The sequence below is a fragment of the Cornus florida genome, unplaced genomic scaffold, assembly GCF_030987335.1.
Source record: "Cornus florida cultivar Cherokee Brave unplaced genomic scaffold, ASM3098733v1 CherokeeBrave_3.0.0_Hap2_Chr10, whole genome shotgun sequence".
Taxonomy (NCBI): Eukaryota; Viridiplantae; Streptophyta; class Magnoliopsida; order Cornales; family Cornaceae; genus Cornus; species Cornus florida.
In genome coordinates this window covers 112,640,192-112,660,239 of record NW_026775580.1, presented here as the reverse complement: position 1 = coordinate 112,660,239, position 20,048 = coordinate 112,640,192, and the positions used below count along the sequence as shown (strand labels likewise).

Below are 20,048 nucleotides of genomic sequence, written 5' to 3'. Positions count from 1 at the left end.
GTGTGTGTGTGTGTATTGAAGCAAACTACAAAATTATTGTTAATGATGATTTCTATTTTTGGGTGCTGATGATTTTTGTATTAAAGAGAAGGGACACATCTATGTGATAATGAGCTGCAGAAAATGGTGCATGGTCACATGAGGGGTCTGTCCAGTCTGCATCTCTGTGACTATCCTTTATCTCTCTTCTTATCACAGTTCAACCTAAATTTACTATATTACCAACTAGAGTACTGATAGATTCAGCTTCACACACACACACACATATATATTTATTTAATTTAGTAAAATTTATCAAAATTCTGTTCTAGCTAATGAATTATTGAATAAAAAAGAATACATCTAAATTGTTAAATCAATTTCAATTGAGCCAATAAAGATTTTGAAATTGGTTAGTTGGATTTTCATATATGTGTGTGCTGTTAGAGAGTCTTTAATAATTTATTTACTTTAATTTTTCACATTTGATTTGACAGGCGATTTAAATCGAACTACTCATTGAACTCCTTTTTTTTTTTTTTATCGCAAATTAGCATGTTGTTATAAAGGTAATATATAAAACTGATAAATAATAGCCGTCTTTTGAATTCAGTATTTTGTCTTTTTTATTTTTCCTTAATTTTCTTAAGAATAATTTTTTTTTCTTCTTAATTTGATGAAAATAGAAAAAGAAAAAATGGCTCAAGGCTGAGGAGCAGAAGAAGAGCCGATGATCGGACAGAAAAAGGTGGGCCCACGAAACGGGTCCACTAGACGGGAGCTGTGGGCTTGTATGGATTTTCAACGGATTGATTCACGTGTGGGCGTTCCCGTAACTCCTGACCAAACAGTGGCCCACAATGTGTCAGAGGGCCGGACCACTACCATATGGGCCTTGCTTACCCCAACCTATAGGTACATGTTCATGTGTCGATTCTCTTTCTTTCACATGTCGACAGCGATACAACGAGTTCCTCAAACACACACTCTCTCCAGTAAAATAGTGAGGACTGATGAGTCACTTGGCTAGGCCAAAAAATTAAAAAAAAAAAGAAAAAGAAAAAAAGGGATTGGATTATGCATTTTCATCAGTTAAAAACTTGAGGATCGAATTTTTATTATTTTATATATTTATTTTAAAGCAAGTGTAAACTAAGTCAAGTGGAAGCCGGAGCGACACTGCGAGAGCGAGAGCAAATTTGAGAGCGGGAGTGTGAGAGCGGCAGAATTAAGTCATGAACAGTGATAATTTGAGTAAGAATGTGAGCGACTGTTGAGAAAAATTGTATGACTTAGATTGTAAATACATAGCTAAGGTTTGATGGGGTTGTCAAAGGTGGGTGACAATTCATACTACGAATAGAATCCTAAAAGAAAAATGTGGTAATAAAGGGGGTCTGGTGAAACAAAAGTGAGAAAAAAAAAGGACGTGCATTTTGGTTCCACAGGCCTCCTACAGTTTTCAAGAGATTTACTTACTGTGTGTGCCCTACGAATATATATTTAGCAGATAATTGTATGATCTGTGGTCACCACTCATCACTTGTGGACCACCGGCACAGCTTCTTCATGATTTTACTCGGGTGTCCTATGTCAAAGTAATTAGACTATTTCCAAAAATAATTTACAGTTGTGAAAAGCATATATATATATATGATCATATAATATATGTGCCAAACAAAAAAAAAAAAAAAAGGTTAACTTGCCAAAGAAAATGCAATATTGGCAAAAGGATCTATATTGATCATATGCATCTAAAAACTCTACAGCTCAAAAGTAGTTCCTTTATAAAACACACTGAAGGGGCAAAGATTTGTCTGACAGACTAGAAAAATTCATGGTGCATCATTTCTCTACAATATGAACACAAAATCATGTACAAATCTCTCTCCCATTTCTTCCTATTTTCTTTTTCTCTAACAATAAAACATCACATTCTTCACCTTCTCTTTCAATGCAGGTAGGGGCCGGACACATGATTTATTCATTGTGCGAGTGCCATGCATTGACACATTATCATGGACATCTGGTTCCATGTAGAATCGAGCTCGGTAGGCTGCCAGGTGAGCATAATATGCAGGTGGCACTGCATATATATATATATATATATATATATATTAGTAAGATGCCAATTAGCTTGTATATATGATTTATTGAATTCGACTAACAAAGTAGGAAACAAATGCACCTTGCTTGTCAAAATGCATCACCAAAATGAAAATATAAAAATAAAAGCACATATACTGAACCAAAAAATGACTCATGAACAGAATTAATTTTGTAATTTATTTGTAGAAATTTAGAAAATAAGATTAAATATAACAGAATTATTGATGGGAATACAAATTAATGACAGCATCCAATCCACGTGATAAAACACAAATTGCAATATAGATTTTAGTATGTGCATAATACAAATATACAAGAGATGAGTCAAAAGCTTACCTACAGAAACAGATCTTGTGCACCGAGCATACCTGGAATTATATCAATAGTCAAATTAATCACTGAAAAATTAGAATAAGTGCCAAGAGTAAGGAGGAAAGCAAATTTCTTACGTATAACAGAGGTTGTTTGTCAGAGACTGGATCTCATCTGCGGTAAAATTGTTCTCATCCCAGAGAACATGATAATGAGCCGGTCGACTGGTCCCCTGCAAAATGTCAATTCCAACATATACTAATGTTTTATATGCTAGGCATTTATATCAAACCATGAAGACATGCTTGAAACTTGTTTGAAGTAATGTTACATAGTCTAGTTCATTTTTAATCTAATATATGGAACTTGGGAATGTTGGGGAAAGGCTTTGTAGAGTCGTATGTGTAACTTGTGAATATCGTGAAGTATATACTAATAATTTGGCATGCTAGGCCTTTACACAAATTGTGAAATAATGATTGACACTAAGCATTACATCAAACCATCTTCACATGGTCAAAACTTCTTTGAAGTTGTGTTATGAAGTGTAACTTTTTTTTTTTATTTGTCTAGTGGAGTATTCTTAACTTGTGAATACCCTACAACGATAAACTTCAAGTCTTAAAAATATTAGTTAATTTTTACGTACTTTGTGAGCGTATTAAGAATAAGGTCAATGGCATACCTGGATTCCTGCATGACTGCATAGATAGAAGTCAAACTCAGTAGGATGACAAATTTCAGTATCCACCACAGTGCCTGCAATTGAAAACTTCAAACTCATAACACAAATTTATTCAAGAGTAGCAATTGCACGACCAGAGGAGAAAACTAGCTAGCTAGCTAGCTTGCTCAAAAAATCTCTCTGAGCCCTGGCACAAAGCATTTGAGTGCTTAAATAATTTGTCTCTTCTATGCATTGGTCAAGCCAAAACTTATTGATGAGCTGGCTAGCTCCTTGACAAGGAACTAAGAACTCCTTTTGCTTTATTCATTAAGAAGCAAATTTCAGCTGTTACCATTAAGAAAAAATATTTACCAGGTAAGATATTCCCACTCTTGTCAATGCTGCTTCTGTCATTGTGGTTGTTTGCAAAGAGTCGAGTGTGGTGACGCTTTTGGACAATTATGAATGTTACCGGAGGTTGGTAGCTAGGTTCCAGTGATGCACAAGCCTATAGACACAACCAGAATGTAAGGTCATGGAAATCATGATTGATAAATGCTCTCAGTTTAATCAGGTATCAACTAACCTTTCGAATTGCATCCAGCTCATATAGCAGAACCTGGTAGAATTGCCCATCACTGACACCATCCCTACAGGGACAACAAATCACATCAGGAGGAAAAAGGAGCATCTGTGCAAATACTTGATCCTTTATAACCCCTGTACTATCTTGATAAAACAATATATTACCCACAACTTAGAAAAAAAATGAACAAGTGCAGGAAGGAACTCCTAATGTAAAATCAAATTAGAGTACCTGTAAAATATTATCCTCAAAGGTCTTTGTCCAGTGGCTTTCTTGAAGGATAGTAAAAGTTCTCTGCAGTAGTAAACCTCCAATGGTCATGTTGGATCATCAAAAAACATGCGATGATATATACACAATCCACTTTTTCATCTACTTATGTGCACTATTGAATATACAAGAGGGCCTATATATATAGTTATACACAGTAGTCTCTAGCAACACACATTTCCAATTAAGAAAGCATTTCTTTGAGAAAATGTTTTACTTGGAAGGAAATATTCTCCTGCACAGAGGTGTTGAAAATAAATTCACTCAAAAATTAAAGTGGGTCAACAGACTTGTTATAATACCTTTGATATCTTAAACTATCGGCTAAGACTATTTCAAAAACTTTGCACTATCAGTTGTTTCTTATTCAAGTACTAGAGCACTTCACTTCTCATTGCTAGACATAATGAAGTTATAAAAGAAATGAACACAACACCAAATTCATGCCAAATTTTGAAGTTGTCTTAGGTATGTACCTGATCATGCCTCCAGTAACTGTACCCTGTTGAGGATCTTGCCAGGTTTTGAACAAATCATGAATAAGTTCTTGTCGATGGGGCTGAGCACATACCAAACCAGCATACTTCGTAACTTCTGGCCAGTCTTGAGAGGCTACAACCTGAACAAAGTAGTCAGTATGGGCTCAAACCCAGAACTTATTAACAGCTCTCAGGTAACACAGGCTTTAGTTTTCTTACAGCAGCAATCGATGGACTACAGTCTTCTCCAGTCTCTGGATGAGTCACATCAGCTCCAAAGATTATTGTTGGAATGTCACTTACCAAAGGAATTCGCCAACGTAAGGCATCTAAAAGCACAGTATTTCTTCCTCCCATCTGAAGAAGAACCGCAAATTCAAGCTTAGATTGAAGGAAAGGGAAAAATTTATCCCATGAGAAGTAAAATGATAACAATTTAGCTTTAAAAATACCTTGACATTAATTTTCAGTGACACATTTGCCAGGTATTGTCTGCTAATCTTGAAGACATGCTTAGTAAGACAGCATTGAGAAATCAACCCCAGATCTGTCTCACACATTCGTTTCAGATCACCTGAATAGGGAGCATGTTGTGTATAATAAGTAGAGTACATACAGTAGTGCATGACCAGCTTGTTGAAATAATCCTAAATGAAGCTCCACAGTTTCTTTCTTATGAAACATAGAAGTGAAGAAAATAAACAAGTGGCAGCTTAGATGCAAATATATTTCAGTTTTTTAAGAATTAAAATAAAATTGCAGTAGAAAAAAAAAATGAATTTTTTCTTACACAAAAGTAATTTATTATAAATTATTTAATGATATAAGATGTACGAGAAAGTGAGACGCAGAGAAATAACCACAGAAATGTGATACCAATCATATTATTCAGATGTATTGGCGGTGCCCAACATAGTACATATGATCATCTTGAGTGGATTTGAATAGTAACAGATATCCACATACCATACAGAGATCCGTTGTTGTCTGGAAGAATGGCAATAAGTAACTCCAATTCTTTCCCTCCAAGTTTGTTTGCAGCAGCATTATACACATATCTCAAAGCCTTCTTTACTTGTTCTGGTCTAGCAGAATAGATTGGAATCACAGGCTCGCAGTTGAATTCCTTAAATCAAATATCAACATAACATTATCAGCATGATTCTATAGCTTAGAAAACCACGTGGACAAATCTTACAATGGTTCCATCAGGACATAATGATGACCATGAAACTGACATAAAATTAGTCAAAACCTGCTGCAGTTTGAGATTAGGAAATTTTACCATTCCAGAGACTCGGCACATCTGGACTAATTGATGACAAAAGTCACGAGCTGTGCTGTCTTGGACATTTCGCGAGAAGTTGATACAAGCCCAGTGATTTACGGAGCTCCCATTTACCACTTTCTGCATTGTGACAAGAAGATTTCTTTTATACAAGCAACTTGCACATAATACCTAAGATGTCAACTAGTTGTGAAATTTTAACATATTCCATGAACAGATATTACACTACCTTATTCATCATATTCCACTGACCAAGTTGAGGTAAATATTCCTTTTCTTTTCCACTATCATGGTATTTGAGCTATTGGAAACAAAATATTAGTAGAGCAAGGATGAATGACATGAGAAGAAAGAAAAAAAAAATCATTACCCATGGGGCTGGAAGAACTCGAGCCTCAACTGATGCAAGCTTGTCATCTACAGTTATGCCAAACTCCTTCGCATAGGGATCTTGATTATATGTATTCTCCTGAATCGTCTGATGAGATATGAGATAACTATTAGTGTGACGGCCATCTGTTTATGCTTTAATATCTAACACCTTTTCTGAGTTACGAACAATGATTATATATAGTTTACAGATAAAGTAAAATTTTTTATTATTATTATTTTCTAATTATAGTTTTTCGTGTTGAAAACAGTGAATGAGCATAAAGTTACGAAGGGGATAAAAATAAGAAAATTTCTCAAGGTTCTAGTAACATCAAGCAGTCACGTAATATAAAGTGTTTTAGATTTAATTATTTAGCTTAAACTTTCACACATTTAATTTATCAAAGAAGCAACAATAATCCAATAATTGAAGATGCAAACCTGCAAAATATCCATTTCCTGGTCACGAGGTCTTTGGCATGAAAATTTTAACAAAGAAGTTATCTGCTTTTCATTCAGCCTTTTTGTGTATCTCTGTCCCTCAACTATCTTGCAGGCCTGAATATCATTTGAAGCCTTATAAAATTGGTAAAGCAAACTAAATTTCTGCACACATGAAGTTGAAATACTGATCAGAGTTTTACCTCCATCGGTAAATAATTGACTTTCCGTTGATTTCCTACTTGTAGGCAAGGTAGATGGGAATGTTGAATGGTAAATCCATACATCTCTTGGAAATACTCAACAACTGATTTCATGTTCTTTTCCTCATCAACCGGGAAACTGTAGGAAGGAGAAGAAATCAAAACATAACTAGCATGAGGACAAATAAAAAATAAAAAATGAAGCAAGAATAACAAAACCAAGGCCAAATGCAAGATATGTACACTAGTTCCCTCGTTGGCTGTGATGTCAACCCTGAAATCCGGTATTTCCTTCGCATATTTCCCCTATGTGTAACTTCCACTTTGACACCTCTAAGGGATTTTTTAACCTGCTCAACATTGACAGAACTTTTCATTAGGCATTATTGACTAATAGCTTTCTACCTTCATCAGCAGATATAATGAGATCTGCATTTTAGAGTAACAGTGAAGCTAATCAACTGTCCAAAATGTTCTAGATACCATCAATTCAATTGTTTGTAGAGGAAAACTATTAGGTTTTGGATTAGTCTTGCTCTGGTTGATACATGGGTCTCTAGACCCAGCCCATGTTCCAAATGTGTCCTATAAATCGAATAAAAATGTTACACTATATATAGAAGCATAACTTGGTTTTCATGTAGCAGTAGCATTATAAAAGAAATTGAAATAAAATAAGATCGAAAACGCTTTCTCCCTTGACATTTTAAATGTGGGAATGCGGTCTTAAGATTAATCGTATTAACTCAGCTTCCTGCATATGGACAGGCACAGAAATACCGCACTACTATCACCAACTATTAATTTTATCATTCCTTGTACAATTATGGATGTGATTTTGTGGCTGTCCAATGCAAAATGAAAAATTGCACGAAGAAGTTGCAAAAACTAAATATGTAATCGTCATGACATCACCAACAGCACCATCATCATAATCATCCAGTGCTCTATCGCAATACGCCGAGTCAATTATGTAGGACCTGTTTCCTCAATTTATTAGATGTGTATGATTGTGTGTTTGCAAGATAAAATGAAACTTATTGCGAAGAGAACTGATTAAAGTGAAGAATAATATAACTCAGTATCTAAATTGTAGAATAGTGTACCTTAATACGATCTGCATCTGACAGTGGTCTTGAGCATACATCTTTACCCAAAACTTGAGCAACAAAATCAACAACAGGGAGTGGTTCGATAAATGCAGTTGAGGACATGTCTGAACAGCAAGGAAAAAAAGAGAAGCATTGTCTTATATATTAAGATGAGCACATAATACCATTTTCAGAGGACAGAACAAAATATAGATGAAGTCCAATATTGATCCCCACCGATATTCAGTGACAATCCCATCTGTGTAGGTCTTATACTCTGGTAGAAGCCACGCCACGATTGTATGCCGTTACCCAGTCGCTGTGGTGGCTTAATTTTAGGAGAGTAGAAGAATCTCCCAACTGATAAATACCTAGACTTATCCAGATTGAAGGATTACAAACAATTTAAAATCCAAAAATAAAAGGCAATAATGCAAAGAAATTGAAACAACTGAATGTTCACCTTTGTGCTGCAAGTTCACTTAACACAATATCCATGATCTTAATCGCTTCTTGAGGGGTATCAACTTGTTTCCCAGAAAGAAGTTCACGTAATTGAAGCATATTAGCATGAGCTACAAAATTTATTGTCACTTTAAATTCTCGTGCCCTGACATAAATAGTTGAAACTTGATTAAAATCATAAGTCCCAGAGAGTAAATAATAAGCCCAACATAATATGAAACAAGATTAATGGAGGGCAGTTGACTGCATACTTTGTGATGCCATTCCACTCATTGTCATTGTCCAAAGTTACAGAGAATTCTTTTGCGGTAAAAGGCAGAATTCCAGCTGTGTAAAGGGCTCTTCTACCATCATAAACAGGGAGCATCATCCCCAATTCACTATCTCTATAAAGTTTCACTAAGTGGCTTATGATAGCTTTGTTAATTTTAGTGGAAGTAACTTCAGGGGTTATTGTAACCTGAACCAAAGAAAGGAAAAAAAAAAAAAAAAAAAAGAAATTAAAAAATAAAACAATAGAAAATACATGAATAGAAAAGCAATAGTAATAAGCTCAATCATTGTAAAAGAAGGGAGGAAAAATATCCACAGTCGAGACACAAAGACAACTTACACTATACTGAGTTAGGTGCTCTTCTGATATCTTTGCAAGAAAATGATTGGCTTTCACCAAGCACTTGGTACCCAATTGGCCAAAGCCAGGCCTGCGGTGGAACATGAGACTTTTGTTTGACGAAGCCGGAAATCCGACACTGAGCTCAAGCTTTGTATCCTGCAACCTTCCCACATTTGTCCCTTTCCCTCTTCTTCGTCCCTTTCTCCTTCCTTCACTCTTTTTTGCTATTTCTGAGATATCCCAGCAACCATTTGATATTTGGGATTGTGAATGCTGATTCATGGAGTCCCGAAGAGGTTTCCTCGAGATCATATGCTTCTGTTCAGGGTCTTTTTTCTGCCAGTGAGGCATTTTTGTAGTTCAAGGTGGGACCTTCATACAAGTCATTCAAGAAACTTTTAGCAGGACTTCAAGACATTTTAAGTGATGCAGTGCAATAATTTATGGGGAAACACACACGCACACAGAGTCAACAAAAGGAGTTACTCATGACAATGGTATATCTTCAAAGGGAGTGTTGAAAGGAGATGCCATGGCATTTTTTTCATGTGTACTTCGAGAATCTTAGATGATATAGGCTACGGGACAAAAAGAAGCAAAAAGAATAATAGAGAATCAGATCTCAATAGTAATTTTTCCTTTTCAGTATTGCTATTGTCAGAAAAGTTCAAGCAAAACGTAAGAAACGTGGACCGGGGCAAAGTGAAACCAGAATTTACCCAAATTTAAAAAGGTAAAAGGTTTACACGTGTATTTATAAACATAAAGAACCACGTATGTGCAACCATATCACTGGTTTATATTTGCATCTTCCATAGTCACATGAACTGTTAAGAAGCTTGGCAAAAAAAAGAAAAAAACTGTTAAGAAGCATGAACCTACATGGCAAAAATACTAAGAAAATTAATTCCATGTAAAACTCAGACCAAAGAAATTTTAGTTCCATGTAACTTTTCTATTAAAATTTATTCTGTTACATATCATGTTTCCTGTTGTATCATTTTTTATAGTATTTCCGCTGATCTATCTATTGTTTGTAAACCAAAAACGTATAGCATACCGTAAGGATAACAAGAAAGTGCTGAAGCTAGATGATCATACAGGCTGCAGAACAGAATCACAATTTCTCATTTTGAATTCTAAGTTCTGGATAAGCAAGATGGTGAATGAGATGTTTAAACCTCCTGCTCTTCAGTAACATACTTGTCTCAGGACTACTACAAATATTGAAACTAAAATATACTAAGATATTAAGAAAAAGAAAAAGTAGAACAAAGACATTTATAATTTGAGAAACAATCATGCTAGAGGGATGAGGCTGTTTGTAGTGGAATCTTTTCATTATTCAACAAAATCCATCTTAATCCTAAGCAAACTCAACATTTATAAGGATGATATCATAAGTCAGGGTCCCATAAATCATTTATAGGGATGACCTTCCCAGGTCAGGTCAGGGCAGGGCAGCTTTGTTTTACCCTTTTGAGCAACAGATAGGGGGCTTTAACTCATCCCAAAGCTCAGCTACTCCAGACATAACAGAACTAGACAACACAGTAAATTTGGAAATTAACCCCCTCAAGCAAAACCGTTAGGTTTAGTGTGGCAATGTAAGATTGGTTCAAACAAAACCAGCATCTAGTGTTTCCATAACCTTTAGTGGCCAAGCAGTGCTGTGTCATAATTAGTGTGGTCTACAGTTTAACTCTGTTCACCAAAAGCCGGACAGTGTGCTTCAGCTTTGCTATACTTTAATTCCTACAGATGTCAGTAGTGGTAGAGAGCATTTACTAATACTTTGTATATACTCATACCTCAATTTTGGTAGGACACCACCTCAACATAACAACCTTATCCTAGCAACCATGAGATATTCCCTCAAGGCTAAGTCCAATTGATATCACATCTTCCTTTCAAACCAAAGATTGATGGTTTGAGTCTCCAATCGATATCACATCTTCCTTCAAAAACAAATTGTTATATAGAGTTAAGTCTACAATTGGACAATATGGGTGCGTATGATATCCCCAATATACATATATAGGAAAGGAAAAAATTGGAATGATTAACAAGATTTGAAGCACAATCAGGTTTTTCATTCCTTTGAGATGGGATAATATGTGGATTCCCTGCAAGCAAACTTTACCATTTGGCCTTTCTTCAGACTAGGAATTTGGACGGTCCGGTCCTTGTCAGGCAAATATAGGCCACAGATTATATTAATCACTGGCTAATGTGTCAACTGCTCTTCTTCGTGGTTGACTAATGGGTCCCTATCGTTTGCACAACGGTCAAAGGTGAATCAGGATCCAGGTTGGAGGTATTACCAAAGGAAATAGGCTAGGCTATGACCTATGCTTCACCCATATGGACCCACGTTGGCCCGGCAAACAATGATACCAAATAAAAAGAAATAAAAATAATAAAAAGGACAATGTTTTGACAACAAAAGTACTTCTCTCTCCCTAACCTGGAATGCCCATCAATCAATTTAGAAGGCCTTTCCAAGGGTCTGAATATGAATATAAAAAAGAAGTGCTAGAATTTGGGTTCTGAAGACACCCAAACCCTAATACATGCTAGTCAAAGTTAAATGACCTAAAAAGGCTAAAGGGAAAAGACGAGGATAATAATGGGTTTCAATTTGCAAACATCCCGCCCGAGAAGAAAATAACAATACAGGGTGGTAGACAAAAATTTTACTAGTACAAACAGTCTGTGAATTAAAATCCTAGTTGAAAAATGTCAGTCTCTCTCTATATATAAATCCAAAGTGTCTGTAGGTACTGTTCTGTTTCTGTCCCGTGGGCTGTGGCTTTGGGCAGCCCCTCAAGGCCCAAACAAGCAATCATCCCATTCACCAATAAAGGGGTGAAAACGACGAAACACTGCTAGCTTAATTTTGTTCTATGTACACCTATATCCAATTGTGCAATACCACAAACTGTAGGGTTCCAGTACAATATTAAGTAGAAGTTGCTATTTACACTATGGAAACCCTGTATTGTGATGACTCATTTCATTCACGCCATTCATGTCTAACTTTTCAACCAACATTATAATGCGGTCCTACTGTCAACACAGCCTAAGTCAAGACTCAAAAGTTAATTACCATAAATAAATAATTTTTAAAACTGAATTTTAAATGGATATCCAGTCAAGAAAAAAGTGGAACTGACCAAATGTATTCATAACACTGTGCCAAATATATATATATATTTTTTCTGTGTCGTGCATCTTAAGCACCCTTTATAATTCACGGCCGAGTAATTATTTGTAAAATTTCTTCTCTTTTTTTTTCAAAAATATTTCATAAAATTTCTTGAGGCATCTTCAAAGGGATTTGAACTCTCCACCTCCAAATATGTGATGTGAGAATCATTACCATTAGCCCAATTAATTTTTATCTTAGATTGTAAAGTAAACAATATAGACAAGTTAGAAAAGAGTGAAAAAAAATGTATAATGATACGACAAATCCTCCATTATTTAACTTACAAAAACAAAAAAATTACAGAGAGAAAAAGCATTATTCATAGAATATGAAATTACACAGAAAGAAGAATAAAAAAATATTAATTATTATCGTCCTTGGTCTTTTTTTTTCCCCCAAATATATGAAATTTAGAAGATATGGTATATTGTTAACCTTTTCAAAATAAAATACTTTCTTAACGGACAAAAAGAGTTAATTATTAAGTATAAAACTATATTGAAATATAAATTTAGTGGGACAAAAATGGAGTGCAGTAGTTGAAAGTTCATCATATACATTTCTTAAAATACTAAGAGCAATCCTACGATGACATGAGCATGCTGGAAAAACCACAAGTAGGTGAAGTTAGCATGAACAAAATCCACAAGACACAAAACAGAAAATTCCGAAAAAGAAAGGCAAACATGAACAAAAAGGAAAGCCTATTCTAGCACAACCTAAATAAAAACAGACTAGCACGCAAAAGTCAGACTCACAAGCAAGCACGCAGAAGCAAGCTCTTTATGATCTCTTATTACTGTAATATATATATATACACACACATATATATACATATAAACAAGTACTGCTATATATTGACAACTACCCATCACGTGTAACAGTGCGAGTCAATAAATGCAACAAAGACAGAAATAAAGAATATCTGTAATTCTCCTCTGTACAAGATATGGTTGAGAGCGAAACGCCAAGGACTAGACTACACTACGGCACACCCGCAATGATGAGATATGTAGATTTAGAGAGAGAAATAAAACAAGGGAAAAAAAAAAATAGCAGAGATTTAGTTTTAGAGAGAGAAACAAGATAAAGTTGCTCCTTCAAAGAAAGTAGAAGTTTGAATTAAAGACGCCGACACGTAGCATGCTGGAAAACAACAGTTTTGAGGTGCATAGTGAGAGAAAGAACAAACCTTGCGATTTACACTTTCTATTATTCGCTACCGATCATTAAACACACTGCTCTGCTCTGCTCTGCTTTTCTCTTCCCCTTCCTTCAATGCACTCCCTCTCCTTCCATTAACTGAAACTTCGGCTTACCTACTCGCAGACTCTCTGAAATCAACACTGTATACTAACATTAATACACTACTTTAAACCTATACATACATACATATATATATATATATAGGCATATGTATATATTCAAGAACTGATAGGATAGAAAGCCTATATTCAGTAGATCTCGACTGTAATGCGGCTTAGACACAGAATCAGAAGATCTGAATCTGAGATCGAGCCACGTGTGAGGTGAGGTAATTTACTGAATTAATTTCTCTTCAAAATCGTCTGGTTATTATGTATATATACGCTGATACACATACATACATATTTTTATATTTATTAAAGAAATTAAATGAAGCAATAAACAGCCGTGAAATGTAAGAGGATGAAAATTAAAGAGAAGATCTAAAGGAGATAGGGAATAGCTTTCGAGGATCTGTAGTGGCAAGCATATATGGAATGAAGTGTATATATATATATATATATATACATATATATATATATATGAAATTAAGTCTGAATGGTTTTGACTTTGAAGTTTGAACATATTAAAAGCACAGAAAAAAGACGTAATAAAGAGTGAGAAGCAAACCGATCCTTCATCGGACATAAATGTGAATTTGAAGAGCAAACAGTGATATATGTAACCTCTCCAACGCTCCAATTAATTTGTTTCAGAAAATTAATTAAAACAATCAAAACATTTTAAGAAAGCATAAACAACTACAAATCAAGAAGGAACTAGTTAGCACGTGAAACAGACCTGATGAACATGTCAAAATGTGTGAATGTTGAACTAATCTCTCAAGTAATTAGTGTTGATGGAAAAAAACAAAAACAAAGAATGTGTTCGTGAAACGAAGCACGAAACATGCTGTGGAGGTATAAAGAGTAGTTCTCGTAACAAGTAAAAAAATGTGGTGGTATATGTGTTGGGAACGCATATGGTCCGGTGATTAGAGTAAACAATGTTAGTCTGCATCCAGAAGCACTTAGTCTGTCACAGGCTTTAAGAAAAGGGACTTTAAACACAAGAAAAATAAGTGCTTTGGAGACGAGCTAGCTACATAGTATATAATATATATAGTATAGATATGAGAGCGTGCATTTGAGAAAACAATATCTTTTTGATTTTGAAAAACAATGAAAACACAAAGAATAGACTATTGAAATAACAGCAAAGGTGATAGATTCCATACGGTGAGAGAGAGGGGTCAGTATGTATGTGTGTGTTGTGGTGTCTCTGCAAAGCTTTCAGTGCGTTTCCTTGCTGGTGGCTTCTTTTTCTCGGTTGGAGATCTGACGCATGTTTATATAGAGGAGAGAGAATATGCAGTATATATAATTGACTAGTGTAGAGAGAGAAATGAGAAATTTGGTCGGAAAATGAGATTCCGGTGGGATACAGAGAGAGAGAAAGATATGAGATGGGTGAGGGGGCCGGGTCTGCAAAGCAAACGCGAGTCGGCTTTGAAAAAGCAGTGGAGGCGGGGTACTGGCTTCCAAGCTTTTTTGGTGCCTCGTTGACGGCGAATTTTTTTTGTACCCAATAAATAAATTGGCGGATGTCGCACGCGCCATACCTTGCACCTCACCTCATTGTATCATTCATCATCATCCTTCTTTACGTCTAATTATCAAAAGTTCTCATCCAATCTCTTTTTTCTACAATTAATATACACTTTCTAGTCTTTTGTATTTCTCCTACTTTTCGTTAATATATAGGCTTAAATCATAAAATCCTCGGTACTTTTTTTATCATAAAATTTTAATTTATTTATAAAAATCTCAATAGGATTATAAAGTTACCACTTTGTCCTACTTATGTCAATGAACAATTAAGAATTTGTGAAATGGTTAAATTACCTTTATGACCATAAAATCTTAACTTATTTGGCATGTGCTCCTCTAGGGATATTTTCGTCACTAAATTTTGATTGCCAAAACACTTGTTAACCAAGCACTTAGGGATGGCAACGGGACGGGTATCCCTAAATGCCATCCCGCCCCATTTAATTTTTGTCAAGTTCATGCACGCTCCGCAACTCGCAACGGGTTGGATTTTCATGTCTAATCCCGCCTCGTTGTAAAATATTGTGCCCTGTGTTCGTTCCACTAACAAATTTTTTTCTCTCACCTTTTGGGATTTAAGCTGCTGCTATTTAAATGTGAAAAGTCGGGAATGACACAATATAAATGAAATTATAAATCCCAACAAAAATAAAAAAATAAAAAAATAACATGCATATAACGTAATTCAGAAAACATAATCACTGAAAATAAGAGTTTAATACAACCAAATCACAAGAAGTTCTAAATTCCAACTTCCACCATAACTTAAACAAAAGTAAATTTAATACCAAGTTTACATCCTAAATAAGTTATTAATATTATATATATATATATATATATATATATATAGTTATATGCTTAGCGGGGCGGGCGGGACGGGCCCCGACGGATATATATACTGAACCCTTACCCGTCTCATGACCTGCAATGGGTACAAAATTTGTATTTATACTCACCCTAACGATATAAAAGGTGTTCTCATATTCGTTATTAACGGAGCGGAACGGGGCCGGGCCCCGACGGGAAGGTAAAAATTGACACCCTTACATGCTCTAGATTAACAGCTCGATATAACATAATTGAGATAAAGTGATAATATGATTAAAAAATAAAAGTAATGGGGGTTTTATGATTTAAGCCCTTAATATATTTATGGCCTCTTTGAAAGAAAGAAAGGAAGAAAAAAAAAAAATTTGAAAAGAGAAATGGTAGGAACTAATTAAATTTATTGAAGTTATAAGTAAAGGAGTGAACCTGCACAGCCTTAATTAATACTGATCTCAACATCTCCATAATCAAAAATAATAAATATAATAATAATTGGTGTTCATTGTCCTAATATCCATTATGTAGAGGAAATCGAGAGAATAAAGTGAGGAGTGGGAATCCACTTTTTTTCCGGTCAAGGACTTCTACCTTCAACAATAAATCACATCATAATCATTCTTTTCATTTTTGGTTTGTTAATCAAAGAAATAAGAAAAGCGAATGGTCTAACTGCAAATTTTAATCAATCATCTTTAATTATTAAATAGAAGTCAATCCTTAAGTCACACAATGCTTTGAAGGGTGACGTTTGCGTGTAAATTAATAGGAAATGTGTAAATTAACACTTTGAGAGTAAATTTTTTTCGCAATTCACAAATTCATTTTTTCTTAATAGTCAAATTCATAATAATTTATCATTCATTTGATTATGAATTTATTATGAATGTTAATTATCAGAATGTATCTAGTATTGAATAAAAACGATTAAAAATGTATAGAACTAGACTAAGAACAAATCCTTGCCATATTCATGTCGGTTTTATATTGATCGCTTTTATTATTTAAGTTTAAAATATTAAATGAGTGCCTGTAATGTATAGACACAAAAATATTTGAAAATAAATTATAGATACTTTTTAATTTTACTTTATTTAGTTAGGGCATATTATTTTATGAAAAATGATAAAATGACCGAACTAAATAACCGAATAAAAAGTCGAACCTAACGTGGCTAGGCCACGTATTTCCTAAAAGCGTAAATGTCTTCGTTTCTCTCTCCTCTCTCCTCTCTCCCTCTCCCTCTCCCTCCACTTTTCTCTCTCCTCTCTTCCTCCATTCTTCTAGTTCTCGATTAATTTTTTATTTTTATTTTATTTTTCTCTCTCTCTCTCTCTCGCAAAATTGAAGAGAAAAACAAAAATAAAATTCCATCTTGTATTGCTTCTTAAAATCAAGGGTTTAATCCATGGATGATATATAATTCTATCATTTCGGTCAAAACAGAACCGATGATTATGAAGGCTTCACTTTCAACCAAATTAAAGATGGAACAATCTGTATATTGTTTTACATATTGCGATTCAAGTATGACAAAACTGAAATATAATTTGTTTTCTATATTTTTTAGATTACATATTTGCCAATAAAGTCTGCACAATAACAAAAAGAAAAAGAAAAAAGAAAAAAAAAAAAGGTTGCAATAGTAATCTATTGCCTTCAAAGCTTTGAAAAGATTCATCAGTTTCTCTTGATTTTCATTCTGTAAAAAATTAATACATGTTGTGATGGCAACTCTTTTGAATATTTTTTTCATTTGAAAGATCTCCTTGGAACCCAAGGTAGAGATGCCTATGAAGAGAATATTATAAGAACTTGAACAAAAAGGTGAGGATGAGGACTTGAAGAGAGAGGAGAGAGAGAGAAATGACGAGGAAGGCAGATGAGAGAGGATTAGGACTTGAAGAGAGAGAGAGAGAGAGAAACGGTTGACGAAAAGAGAGGAGAGAGAGATAAACGGCGAGGAAAAGAAAGAGAAACGTTTAGAAAAGAATCTGATGTGGCCTAGTGTAACAAGGGTCATTTGTCCCACATCGGAATCGAATGAGAAAGTAATTAGGTATAAATGGGTGGATATGCAACACTACCCAATAGTTCGAACTTTTGGGTAAATGGGCAAGCGCCCACCCATTACAGTTGGTATCAGAGTCAGACCCAGTTCCAATCCTTGATCCGGTGTCACACCAAGCGCCCGGCCCGGAAGGAGCCTAGGTGAACACCCCGGGTAGGCAGGGTGGCTCGAGTCGCAATGAAGGTGTTGTGAGTTTGGGTGGGGGAGAATGCAACAAGAGTTATTTATCCTACATCGGAATCGGATGGGAAAGTGATTAGGTATAAATGGGTGGGTATGCAGGATTACCCAATAATTCGAGTTTTTGGGTAAATGGACAATTACCCACCCATTACACCTAGCCAAAAAGATTCGGTTTTTCTTTCCGTAGAAATCTTCGATTTCCTATCACTACTCTTATTTTATTTAAAGTAATCATTTTATGTAATAAAAATTAAACAATATCTCTTTCCGAATCTAAAATAATTTATAAAAGCATATAGACTTCTAAGGTATCATTTTTTAAAAAATAAAAAATACATTCTAAGTTTTATTTTAATTATTACTAATATTATGTATCTCCTAACATAAAATAAATAATATTTCTTATAACTCAAATACATTTTCTAGTACTTATGAAATTACATTTTTATTATTTGACAAAATATATAATGGCCTTTAGTATATGTTCAAATATTAAAAAAAAAAAAAAAAAAAAATACACACATCCTCATTCGGAGTAAATTTTAAATTTTATCCGTTTACATTTTCACTCTCGTATTCGCTCTTTCTCTCACTCACGCATACTTACTCCGTGCGTCTTAGGTCCAAGTGCTTTAAGGTTTTTTATTTTTTATTTTTTATTTTTTATAACAGCAAACAATTAGATTCATATTGGTGAGCAAATAAATTTGGACTTTATGCATTCTAGAAGAGCTGACCTGCCTGCAGGTACTTGTAATCTTTGTGATTACATTGAAATGGTAGAGAAGGCTATAAGAGGACTAAGCAAATTCTAGTGTTGACAGCAACCTTCGCTTTCGTTTTTCTTTTCACGAAGAATGTTATTGTCAAATTATACCCTATTTCTTAAAAGATAAGGTGGCAATTATACTACTCATTTTAAAGTACCCTAAAAGCAACAAGAAGAGCTCTCCTAATAAAGCTAACTTGGTACTATAGTATTCATTTATTGAAAAAAGGAGATCTCTAGCATATCAAACACTTTTTTCCTATGGTGTTGTGTAGACATGTTTGTCCTCCTTTTAATCTTTGTGTATAATGCTTATATTAATTTTTTTTTTTTTTTAACTCGCACACTCGCTTGAGAATTTGAATCTTCAATCTTCTATTTTTAAAGGCTTTATAAGTTGAAAAATTATTACTAAATAACAATCTTGGCAGACTTTAAATTAAAAGCCACTAGTTGAAAATATTAGTTCTATTAATAAGTAGTCAATAAATGATTAAATTTTCTTAAGGCGTAATTGTTAGAGATGAGTTTTGGTTAGGAGTGATAGATGGTGTGGAGGTTAATAAATATTGTACATTCAACTTAGCGGGTCTAACATTTCAGAATATTTTGATAATTTCTACATTTGTTATATTACCCTAGTGTAATGGTATTTATTCATTCTGAACTCTCTGAATTCATTATTGTTTTTGATCATGATAGTGAAATTCTTACAATCCTTTCGACATAACCCTAGTAGAATTGTAAATTTCCACCAATTATTAACAACATAATCAAGTGGAATCAATTGTGGGAAGAGTTTTCTCTTGATTTTGATTTAAACAATGAAAAATTCAGAGATGATTTTTGGAAAGTTAGGAAACAATGGTTACTGTTATTAGGGGTATTTAGTCATTTCTCAAAATCAAGTTCAAGCAAGGCCACAATGGCATTATGGATGAACAGTGGCATGGGAGTACTAATAAGTAATAATGGTGACAATGATGGAGGACTAGCAGTAATGATGCTAATATTTACTTACTCTCTTAAAAGTGGTTTTGTGTTATATTGAAATGATTAATCACAAAAGCAATTTGAATGCATAAAGGGTTACTTCTTTTTAAAAAAAGACAAAGACAAAGATGGGTTGTTGGAATTGATCCCACCATGATCAACCAAGACCTGAAATGTTCCCCCTTAAAACAGTATTTCATGAGGGTGACCTGCATTTTTAGGCCCAAGACTTCCTTTATGGTAGTAGCATTATTAGTGATTAG

At 34.4% G+C, this 20,048-nt stretch overlaps 1 protein-coding gene across 3 annotated transcripts; it reads right to left on the bottom strand.

The window, feature by feature from the left end:
- Positions 1 to 1,743: 1,743 nt before the first annotated feature.
- Positions 1,744 to 13,416, bottom strand: LOC132277239 (protein argonaute PNH1-like). Of its 3 annotated transcripts, none has more exons than XM_059779027.1 (23): positions 13,282 to 13,416; positions 8,876 to 9,250; positions 8,514 to 8,722; positions 8,261 to 8,407; positions 8,035 to 8,168; positions 7,813 to 7,922; positions 6,950 to 7,056; positions 6,707 to 6,845; positions 6,504 to 6,620; positions 6,061 to 6,168; positions 5,920 to 5,991; positions 5,688 to 5,810; positions 5,369 to 5,528; positions 4,855 to 4,976; positions 4,622 to 4,759; positions 4,400 to 4,542; positions 3,885 to 3,947; positions 3,654 to 3,717; positions 3,440 to 3,575; positions 3,086 to 3,159; positions 2,538 to 2,632; positions 2,425 to 2,456; positions 1,744 to 2,065 (listed from the first exon to the last, which is right to left on the bottom strand). In XM_059779027.1, exons 2-23 carry the CDS (start codon positions 9,227 to 9,229, stop codon positions 1,896 to 1,898), a joined length of 2,817 nt encoding a protein of 938 aa, XP_059635010.1. In that variant the 5' UTR covers positions 9,230 to 9,250; positions 13,282 to 13,416; the 3' UTR covers positions 1,744 to 1,895. The 3 variants fall into 3 exon arrangements, with proteins under 3 accessions (XP_059635010.1, XP_059635009.1, XP_059635011.1); XM_059779026.1 differs by lacking the exon at positions 13,282 to 13,416 and adding an exon at positions 10,690 to 11,004; XM_059779028.1 differs by lacking the exon at positions 13,282 to 13,416 and adding an exon at positions 9,939 to 10,638.
- Positions 13,417 to 20,048: the final 6,632 nt, after the last annotated feature.

Bases quoted from the DNA above. Each gene is read 5' to 3' on its own strand.
- LOC132277239 (XM_059779027.1), bottom strand. From the start codon at position 9,229: ATGCCTCACTGGCAGAAAAAAGACCCTGAACAGAAGCATATGATCTCG. The intron at 7,057-7,812 runs GTACACTATTCT...AATGTTGAGCAG, and splicing joins CAGATGCAGATCGTATTAAG to GTTAAAAAATCCCTTAGAGG. The intron at 5,811-5,919 runs GTAGTGTAATAT...GTCACAATGCAG, and splicing joins AGTGGAATATGATGAATAAG to AAAGTGGTAAATGGGAGCTC.